At 40.1% G+C, this 10,864-nt stretch overlaps 2 protein-coding genes across 2 annotated transcripts; both read left to right on the top strand.

The window, feature by feature from the left end:
• Nucleotides 1-75: 75 nt before the first annotated feature.
• Nucleotides 76-1,338, top strand: tbcc (tubulin folding cofactor C). Its single transcript, XM_004556673.3, has one exon. The coding sequence runs from the start codon at nucleotides 144-146 to the stop codon at nucleotides 1,185-1,187; it is 1,044 nt and encodes a 347-aa protein (XP_004556730.1). The 5' UTR covers nucleotides 76-143; the 3' UTR covers nucleotides 1,188-1,338.
• Nucleotides 1,339-3,740: 2,402 nt separating this feature from the next.
• Nucleotides 3,741-10,648, top strand: prph2a (peripherin 2a (retinal degeneration, slow)). The gene is made up of 3 exons (XM_004556672.4): nucleotides 3,741-4,685; nucleotides 6,016-6,262; nucleotides 9,425-10,648. The coding sequence occupies exons 1-3, from the start codon at nucleotides 4,105-4,107 to the stop codon at nucleotides 9,626-9,628; spliced, it is 1,032 nt and encodes a 343-aa protein (XP_004556729.1). The 5' UTR covers nucleotides 3,741-4,104; the 3' UTR covers nucleotides 9,629-10,648.
• Nucleotides 10,649-10,864: the final 216 nt, after the last annotated feature.

Here is a 10,864-nt window from a genome sequence, read left to right as displayed (position 1 = left end):
AGAAAAAATATATATATAGTTTTTAAAATTAGCTTAAAAACTCCGATGCAGCAGGTGGCGGTGTGCCACAGTGCATATGTTGGCTTTGCGAAAGTCACGAAGAAGAGGGTCATCACTTCCGACACAACTATCAGTGCGACAATATGGCAGCGGTGATTGAAGGTAACGAGGAAAGTGGTTTTTCTGGCGAAAGTGGGGCGGCCAGGATACAAGAGCGACTTCAGAAGCGGCACCAGGCAAGGATCGAGGATGCCGAGCGGAGGAAGGAGGCTAAAGAGAGCCATTCTGTCGCCGAGGAGAAGAGCGAGTATTTCTCCATCGCCTTCAACAGGGAGCGGGCGTGTATAGAGGAGCTACTGTCCAGCTGTTCCGGAGCTGAGCGCGCTGTGGTGACTGAGAAACTAGAAGAGGCCACGACCAAAACTCTCCAGCTGCAAAAGTTTCTGAATGACAGTATGCAGTTTCTAACGCAGTACGAGCTCAGGCAAGCCCAGGCTGCTCTCCAGAAACTCCAAACCTCGCTGTCTGAGACCAAAGAGGAGGCTTTGCCCAGGAAGAAGTTTGCCTTTCGAACTCGCACCAAGGCAACAGATAAAGCCTCTGCACAAGATGCTCATCCCCTTCCCCGTGATGAAGGCACACCTGCAGAGACAGGTAGGACCCAGGTGGATGGAGCAGCACCCGCCGAGCAGTGCGGCTTCTCCAACATGACCAGTGAGTTTCTGACCAAGACGGCTGAAGAGATCCAAAAACGAGATGTGCTTCTCACTCACCTGACCAACTGCAAAGTCCATCTGTTCGGCTCCCCCAGCACGCTGCACCTGAAACACATCGACAGCTGTGAGATCCTGTGCGGGCCGGTGTCCAGTTCAGTTTTTGTAGATAATTGCAGAAACAGCGTGCTGGCCTTTCCCTGTCAGCAGCTGCGGACCCACAACACAACCGACACACAAGTGTATCTGCACGTCACCAGCCGAGCCATCATAGAGGACTGTCACGGAGTGAGCTTTGCCCCGTTCACATGGTCCTATCCCACCCTGGAAGAGGACTTCACTGTGTCTGGGCTGGACCGGGCCCGAAACAACTGGACTCAGGTGGATGACTTCAACTGGCTTGCTGCTGGGACACCTTCCCCAAACTGGACTGTTATTCCAGAAGCAGACAGAAAAGCCAACTGGGACTCCTAGAATGGGACTTTTAATGACCTAATGCACTAAAACAAATGATAGTAGAAATTTTACATGAACTGCTTGCGGCCAGAATGCACATTTAATGTCCATTTTATTTCATGGATATAATCTTCATTAATATATTTAAATAAAAATTCACTTAATTTGGGCTGTTACTGTGTGGTTATTTTTTTTGTTTGTGTTTTTTTTTTTTTTTCAAAAATAAGTCTAATTCTTAAGAGTCTAGGGTCAAAGTCAGATTTCAAGTAGTTTGGTATTGGGACAGGCTGAGCTTTTCAGAATCACTTGTTTTACCTAACAGACCAAAACATGAAGATTTTCAGTTTCATGTTATTATTCCAATTCAATAGCTATCAGATTTTTACAGCTTATATGAAGTTTTGAGTCTATTCACCACATTTATAAAGAGGTGTATAAACAGAAGAAGTATTCAGAAATTCATACTGCATGTGTACCTCTTTGGGATTAACTCAGGACATTTTGCAAAATCAAAAATGGTACATAAGGGGAGGAAGAGTAAGATCTGGGAGTATAAAGGGACCAAAACATACTCAATCATTATCTATGGTCCGCGTTTAGCTGTGGAATTTCACCATCCATATCACGAGGGATGTTTTCACTACTTGGGCAATGCAGGAAATCAAACTGGTTAAGTCTGATCCAACTTTGGATGTCTTTGAAAACCTCACCAGCCATATTTCAGAGTACTCAATAGGTATTCCCTTGTGTAGCTGTTTATGTCATAAACTCCCATGCAGAGGGAAAAAAATACTGCACTGAAGAACAGGTAATATGCAGTTAAAAAACAAGTTTGTGGACATGGGTTAGTCACTGACCCAAGAACAAAGTAGAGCACCCTGTTGAAAATACCCTTCTTACTAAGTTACTGATAACGTTTCAGTAAGACTTGACCAACACTGAAGGAGCTCTAGCTTTCATGTGCTCTCAAAATGTGTTTTCTGATGACCATAAAGTTCAGGTATAATTAATTCAACCATTTTTATATTGAATAATTTTTGCATTGAAATATGTGGGGGAAAAAATGGGAGTAGTGTTTACAGTTAATGTAAAATGTGCATCTTTTGAGAGATTATATAGGTTTTCTTGCAGAAGGAACAGAAAGTAAATTGTTATTACACAAAAATATTAAGACACCAAGTCTGAGATTTTTTATTTTTAAGTCTGTTTTAGTTCAGGCTTTGTTTTTATACCGACTCTGCCTTTTAAAATTCCTGCCCACAAAGGTAATGCAAGTTACACAAAATAAAGGAGGAGGGGGAAAAATAGTAAGAAAAGAAAAGATCTCTGTGTTTGTATTTTATTTAAAATGCAGTCTAAGCCATTTAAAAATCCAAAAAATAAGAAGGAAACAAAATAGAATGCTATGGAAAAACGGAAGATAATAGAATAAATCGGCAATATAGAGTTAAATGGCTCCTAAAATTTAATAAAGCAAATAAAATAAAATGGCTTAATAAATGTAGTTAAAACAATCACAGCAAATATCTCATAATATAAAATGTAGTGGACAGTCCAGCTTTGAAATTAAGCGCAATAAAGAGTATTTTTTGCTAAACATGTGTCACATTATCAAGAGTTACTGCATGAGGTAGAGAAGAAAGAGCTTTTGGCAGCTGCTTCCTAAAAATATCGTTGCTCACTCAGGTTGTAGGCAGTATAAGACACTACTGAATAAACCAGTAGTGCTGTGAAATATTCATTTGGCCAACAGTTTAAATAAATCATTGAATACCTGGTGTTAGCATGACATTCATGTCTATGACAACTGCAAACTTATGATTATAACACATAAATATTGTTAGTGAGACAGCGCTAAACACGCACAAAGGTTTGATGAAAGACATTGTGAAAAGAGCATCAGGAGATTGGGCCTTCAGTGTTCCAAATGCATTTGGTAAACATTTAGCAACACTGCAGCTCTCACATCCAGCCACAAGGAGAAAGAAGAATAGACCGTTCAGGGAAAGGCCTGGCTTTGATCAGCATAAGTATCTGGCTCGTGTATGTGCCAGACACTGTGTTGGTTCTAACTGCCAAGATAGCAAATGACAACAAGAACATCAATGAAAGCAATAGAATATTTTTTATCAGCTTGCCAGACAACGTTTACTGCAAACACTGAATTTTCATGTTTAATAATGTTTAAGCAAAATTTTAATTTGTCCAGTTTGTCACAGTTTGGTCTTGATTTATTAAGCAATTACTTCCAAAGTAAAGTCATAGTGGGGCTTTATTAACTAAGTGTTTTTGATTCGTTGTGAAGACATCTGGTTTGTGTTGAGCTTGTGGACCCCATACCTATGAATGATTAGGCTTTATCATTAGCCCTACTGTCATGTCCATTACCTTTGTCAACCATCTGCTGAAACTTGTGCTGCTCCTGATGTGTTTGATCAAGGCAACCATGACCACATGAACACTCAAACCAATTATGGCCCCTGGCAGCAGCTTACGATCAGGCTCATCTTCTGTAAATTGGATCAGGGTGCTTACAGGGGCTTAGCATGACGTACTGCAACTTTGAGTTTAATCATGAGGATCCCCGGCCATCCTCAACCTCTTTGAGAGAACGCAACATTAGCTTCTCCTGTAAAGGTTTGAAGAAATAAACCCTTTTGAACACTGAAGTTTAGGACTCAATGGTGCAGAAGAACCTTTAAAATAAGGATCCGGTGCTGTTCTCCTGAGTTCTTTATAGCGGTTCTTTTGCCATAGGATGGATTACAGTCTGAGCTGACTCTTCTGTTCTTTCGGACCAGCCAGAGGACATACTGATTACAAACAAACAGGGAAGTGCAGGTTAGCATACTCAAGAACTTTATCTAAACCGAAGTGGAAATCTTGGAACTCCTGCAGTGTTTTTTACAAGCAAGGACACATCACAGATTGAAGAATGGCTTTGTTGCCAGTTAAGTTTGATCTGAAAAAGCGAGTAAAGTTGGCTCAGACAGTCTGGTTCATGTACTGGTTTGCTGTGTTGGCCGGCGTGTTGGTCCTCAGCATGGGTCTGTTCTTCAAGATCGAGCTGCGAAAACGCTCTGAACTTATGGACAACAATGAAAGCCACTTTTTGCCCAATCTGCTTATTCTCATGGGTCTAATAGCCTGCAGCATCAACGTCTTTGGAGGCAAAGTGTGCTATGACTCACTGGACCCCGATAAGTTTGCAAAGTGGAAGCCCATGTTGAAGACCTACTTGGTATTCTGTGTAGGATTCAACGCCCTGCTGCTTGTCACGGCCGTGCTGTGTTTCTTGATGAGAATCCCTATGCAGTTCACCCTGGCTGAAGGGTTGAGGAACGGCATGAGGTACTACAAGGACACCGACACACCGGGACGCTGCTACATGAAGAGGACCCTGGACTTGATGCAGATTGAGTTTCGTTGCTGTGGAAATGACAACTACAGAGATTGGTTTGAGATTCAGTGGGTCAGCAACCGCTACCTGGACTTCAGCTCAAAGGAAGTCAAAGAGTAAGTGACAGAGATTTTTTTTAAAAAAGTTAAATCCTTTATTGTTGGCCTTAAAAGTTGCAGAGTTATTTAATGTGGAAGTAAAATGAATGTGTTTGGATTGCCGTTGAACCTAAGTGCACCAAGCTGCTGAGGTGGGGTGATCTGTGCAAAGTTAGAGTTCAGTATAAGTGGATTTGAAATGAAGGTAGATCAGATCAGGCGTAATACTTACTTTCATCCACTGAGGATTACCATAGCAGAAACGGTGACTGCTATAGTTCATAGCAGAGATGTGTTCTTGGGGTCAGAGAAGAGATCTGGGGGCATTTATATGTGAAGATCTGGACTTTAGTGAATGGTTGCAGAAAAAGATACAGTCAAGTCCCACGAGAAAGCTTTACACTAGCCTGTTTATGTCTCGGCCAACCAGCACCACTTAACTTTTTGTAAACAATTTTGTGTGCCGGGACATAATTAGTGTTTAATCTCCAGGATTACAGTGTCTTGTCCTTCATGAACCAGTGTCTTGTCCAATCAGCAGAGGACATGGCAGCACTCCAATAACAGCACTGCCAGTCAAAAAAAGTGTAGCCAGAGATGCTCACATTAGCATAAACTAAGGACAACAGCGTTATCATGAAAACAGGAAACAGCTATGCTTTAGAGCCTTCTAATTGGGCAGCATTTGGGGTCAGTGTTGTTGTGGTGCCATTACAGGTTTTTGTTGTACTTATACATGCAAGATATCACATTCACTGCCAACTTTCTTAGTAACAGTAACTCCAGAATTATTCTACATCATAAAGTCTCTGTGCTTTTGACCAACAAGTTGTCTGGGTCATAATTCGGAAAGCTCAAGTAGGTGGTGACATTTCTTGCAATAACGGATACATATCTGACACCCCCCAGTTCTTTGTGATCCAATTACACTTGTCTTTCCATTGACCTACTACTCTCAATCATAGTCAAGATCAGCTACTCAGACTGAGCAGTGATTCTAATTTCAGTGTTTGAGTGCCTGCCTTCTTGCTTCTCGCAGTTGTTCAGACCTTAATATGTACTCCTTGAGATAGTTTGAAACAGCAGTGTATGATGGAACATTTTAGCTGACGACTGAATGCCAATTCAGGCTAGCTTTGTGGAGGTTGGATAGCTGATTTAATGTTGTTTATTGTCAAGGTAAGATTGTACTGCAAAGTATAATACAACAACTTTTGACCTGGAGTAATGTATGGATTCCAGTTAAATCTGAACGAAGGGAAGTCTAACACAGGTGTGCTAATTCAAGTAACAGCCCATTCCTGGCCTTCAACATCATCTTCCCCTTTACTGTTCCTCTTCTTCCTAGCCGCATTGGCAGTAATGTTGATGGCCAGTATCTGATGGATGGAGTGCCCTTCAGCTGCTGTAACCCCAGCTCCCCCAGACCCTGCATTCAGGCACAGATGACCAACAACACTGCCCACTACAGTTATGACCACTACACAGAGGATCTCAACGTGTGGAAGCGGGGATGCCGCGAAGCCCTGCTGTCCTACTATGGTGGCATGATGAACACCATCGGAGCCCTGGTGATACTGGTCACTATGCTGGAGGTCAGTGCCACAGACTTACTTAAATATATTAACTGAAACAATGTTCACTTCTTAGTTGGAAAATGTAGCTCTTTTCAACTTCATTTAAAAGTTAGAACAATCCCATGCACTATCCACTGCATGGAGGAATGGAGATCGTGCATAAATGTCTAATTAAGTCTTCTACTGTAACATTGTCTCTGTCTAATGTTGGTTTTGCAAACAGTATGTCCTCATTAATCTATTCACATGGAAAGAAAATAAACAATAGAGGGGACTGCTTGAGAGCTGTTGAGTGTTTCAGTTGTAGTGGGCGTTTTTTTTAAATACCCCAATTGCAGAAGTGACCTTAATGCACAAAATATTGTTGTTGTCACAACTATTACAGAAAAGTATATATTTCCATGTCCACTGGTGGAAGGCTTGTTTGAAGATACAAACAGCTGGTCTTGGCATATCAATATCTAGAAATAGCAACAACCTTGCTGATAGCTAAATTGAAGCCAGGCAGGTGTGTTAGTCATTTTAATCAGAAATACAGAGTTCTTTGGAGCACTACTCTAGCCTTGAAATCTGTTGGTGGAGCCTACAATAGAAACAACTGATAGGTAAATGGGCACCAGACAATGTTTTCCCATATTCCCAATGGGCTTAACATCCCAAGAATTCTGAACAGGGAAAAGCCTCATTTGAAATGAGAAATAGTCTGGAAAATTGTTATGTTCAGAAAAATAATACAGATAATTCAGCCTATTCGATCTGACAAATCAGAGATATTTATGTGTCTAAGTGTTTTCTAGCAGTACTTCCCATTTTTTTTTATATCAACAAAGACAAATTGGTTAGTCTGGCAACTGGTTAACCTCCCCTTCTGTCCTTAACCTATGACTTCAGTCCAATTCACTTTCATGCAGTAGGTTAGACAGTCTCTAACAGGCCTAGCAATACATTTCAGTTTGCAAGAGGCACTTTGAAGAACAATTGGAACTAAATATGTTGATTTTTTCTTCAAGGAAAATCAGTTCTCAGTTTATTTTTTACTGAAATTCTCGAGTTACCTCATCACATTTGCTCCAGTTGCATAGTGGGCCTAAAACAATAGATACCAACTTATAACATTCCTGCACACATTAAGGACCGCAGCTTCCCTTGTCAGCAGATAAAAGTAACAACAGCCTTCTTAAGTCACAAATATTGTACCTGTATCCGACTAGATTTTATTCATTTTTAAATTGTTCTGCATTTTTTCCTCAGATCATTTTCAGTTAAATGACTGAAATTGAGAGAAAGTCTTTAATGTCCAGCTAGTAGGAAGTCAGGTGAATAAACATGCAAAGCCTTGACCTAGTTGGCATTTCTTCCATCAGTTTCCTCCATCCCTGCTTCTTCCCTTCTTTCCACAGTCTGCCCACGCTATCAGTAATACCCACTTACTGCATCTCCTTCCCAAACACCGCTATCCTCTTTACCTAAATATATTTTCTCCTGCCCTACTATCGAGATACCCTGTGCCACCTTTGGCACGATTTAGCTCACCTGCGGTTTCTCACCTGCTACTTTCTACCTAAATCCTGTAACAGCCATGTGTGTCCTCTTTCCTCTCTTTACTTTCTCCTTGGCCTCCACTGCCAACATCTGTGGTTGTTTGTAAAGCCAAAAATATCTGCTTATGATTATGCAGAACAAATAGACATGTACAGGTGAATCCTTGAAGCCAGTGACCACAGCGATGATATAAATTGTTTGGGTTCCTGCATCACCTTGAGGAGACAGTAAATAGAGCCATACAGATAACATCTTTGCTCCAGAAATCCAGCAGACAATTGTTTGTTGTAAAAACACAGCTTCAGCTAATCAGATGCACGCTCGGAGGAATCCTAGATTTAAAAGAGGAGTTACGCAAGCATCTCTGTGCCGACACATATGGGTTAATCTGCAAGAGGTGACAAGGAAATACTTATTTCCAGGAGTCTGATCTCCTGATCTGATGTCTCCATTTACAGTAACTGGATCTTAACTGTCCTAATGAGATGTTAGCCCTATAGGCTATAGATTACTTCAAGAATTTAAAAAAGCTCCTAATTTCATTTTCCTTGCTTGAATATTTGCCTTAACACAACATATTTGCAGTATATTACACAATTTCTGACTCAGATACATTTATTGAAAGATGTAAAGTTGTATCATCTTTTCATGTCCTACTTATAAAAACCATGCAAACATTTCTAAGCATTTAGAAGATATTCAAAATAATAGCTGAAGATTTTTTTTAATTATTAGTGAAACTGGAGTTCTGAATTTAATATTATTACACTGGAAAACATCAGGTATTTTCCATTTTTGCTTTAAAATTTAATTAAAGGATTTATTAAATTATCTGAAAGAGCATTATTAATTACATTTCAGCTTAAGTAATCAGAATTGTTATGCTGCAGCAGATTTTTAGCATCCATGAGTGCTAAAATTCACTACGTACAACTGATGCATTACAGTGGACCTATTATACCTGGTTTGTTAAATTAAAGACAACTACATAGCGGAATTATAAGAATGAGGTCATCCCACATCTGCACTGAATGCTCCATTTTTATACTTTTGGATTTGTGTGATGTCTTAAAGAGGGGATATTCAAATGTGGGCATCCCACACAAACAGCACAGTCTGTGAACACCGCCTATTACTCCAATCTTCTGCTTGGGCAGGGCAGCCAATCAGAGAAAATCATGCATCATGCAGCACCAAGACCCAGTAGAAGATAAAAAATTTTTTTTAGCTGAAACAAGCAATGTTATTTAAGTATAGTCCAAGAATAAAATATGGAACTATAGATGAGTAGAACAGGCCCATTAATTTGGAGCTGAGCAATGGTGATACTTTTCCTTTGCTCTGATTTGAAACTTCCAGTAATGATGAGAATACAGATTTTTGTCTAGATATCCTCTGATAATTAGCTAATTGTCTTGATAATATTATGTTCTAAACCGCAAACAACATTTGTTTAACTTCAATTCAATGTCTTCCTTCATATAATATCATTTTTCTATCTTTCTGATTAAACTGGAATTTCAATCAAATTATTGTAGCACAAGTGTATAATAAATTCCCTTCTTAAACGTTTTCTTTCATGTGGCATGGCTACATTTCACATTAAGTTTATCAGATCTGTGTTCCTGTTCCTTGCAGGCTAGTGTGACTGTGGGCATGCAGTATGTCCACAGCTCCCTGTGTAACCTTGCTAATCCGGAGGATCCAGAGAGCGAGAGCGAGGGCTGGCTCCTGGAGAAGACAGTGAAGGAGACGTTCACTGACATCATGGACAAAATGAAGTCCATGGGCAAAGGCATCAAGGTGGAGGAGGGTGAGCCAGCGGTTGAAACAGTGAGCTGAGCTAGCGCCACCTGAACAAACTGACCCCACTCCCACCTGAGGAGAAAATCAAAGACATGTGAGATTTTTCTACCAGCATTTATTTTGTAGGCCTACTCATATATTTGGTTATGAACTCATTAGAAATGGACGTGAAAAGATCATATTGCATATTCATACTTTGATAAATAGCAGCTGGATGGGTTTTTAGTTTTGGTTTTCCCCAGTAAAACAACCACCAGCATGGTTTTTTGTTTTTTTGTTTGTTTTTGCACCAGCATGTTTTTAATTAGGTTTACAGTTCTGCTTTCTGACACTTTGTGCATTTTTTTCTCCAAAAAAAGTGCAAAGTTATAAATCAAGTAAATGTTATATGTATTGAAAGCATGTAATTTTCTCCTTTATTTTGCTGTCACGTAGTTTGGCGGGGATGGTGGTTGCTATGCAATCCCCCCCTCTCATGGAACCCAATGGTGCAGATTGAAGATATTTAACTCAGGTTTTGCAATGTTTTATTTTTGCTAACCCGTCTAGGCTACTTTATAGTCAAAGCAGACAAATTAACCCCTCTGACTTGCCCCCATTTATACTCCAGTTCACTGGATAAGCAGCTGAGATGGAGTATAATTTTCAATTAAATGAATCAGTCATGCATGAACAGTGCAACACATGGATCAAGACTGAGCATGGGAATCAGGAAGTTCAGAAACATGGGGTGACTCCAAACCTGTGGCCTGAAATTGGCAGCTAAATCTTGGTTCCTGACCCCTGTACTGTAATCTCAGATCCTCTTTGATATTTCCCTAGTGCATTCAGTATCTGTATATTGACATATGTGTATGTACAGTATATAACTTTGTATATGACGTAGAAAAGATGAAAAATTACTTTTTTAAAAGAATGTAATTAAGTTGAATCTTTTATTTGAATCAATGTAAAGTTGTTTTTCTTTTTTCCAAATAATTTTCTTGGCTTTGTGTGACTGTGTAGAGGAGAGATTATGCTGACTGTATACGCGAATAAAGGATATTAGAGACGACATACAGCAGTGCAATGATGGCGTTGTGTTGTCTCGACCTTGAGTCATGAGGCATGCTGTGAGTGCCACTGGGTTCCTTATTAAGCCAATAGGATAAGGCCTATTAAGGTATTACTGCTTTCACATGGCCATGGGATGACTTTTCACATGCCCAATGTAAGGACATGTGTGTACAGTATGTGTGTGTGCTTGAGGAGGAGCTATGCACGGGATGCATT

The sequence above is a fragment of the Maylandia zebra genome, linkage group LG8 (genome assembly GCF_041146795.1).
Source record: "Maylandia zebra isolate NMK-2024a linkage group LG8, Mzebra_GT3a, whole genome shotgun sequence".
Taxonomy (NCBI): Eukaryota; Metazoa; Chordata; class Actinopteri; order Cichliformes; family Cichlidae; genus Maylandia; species Maylandia zebra.
This window is presented reverse-complemented; position numbering and strand designations above follow the sequence as displayed.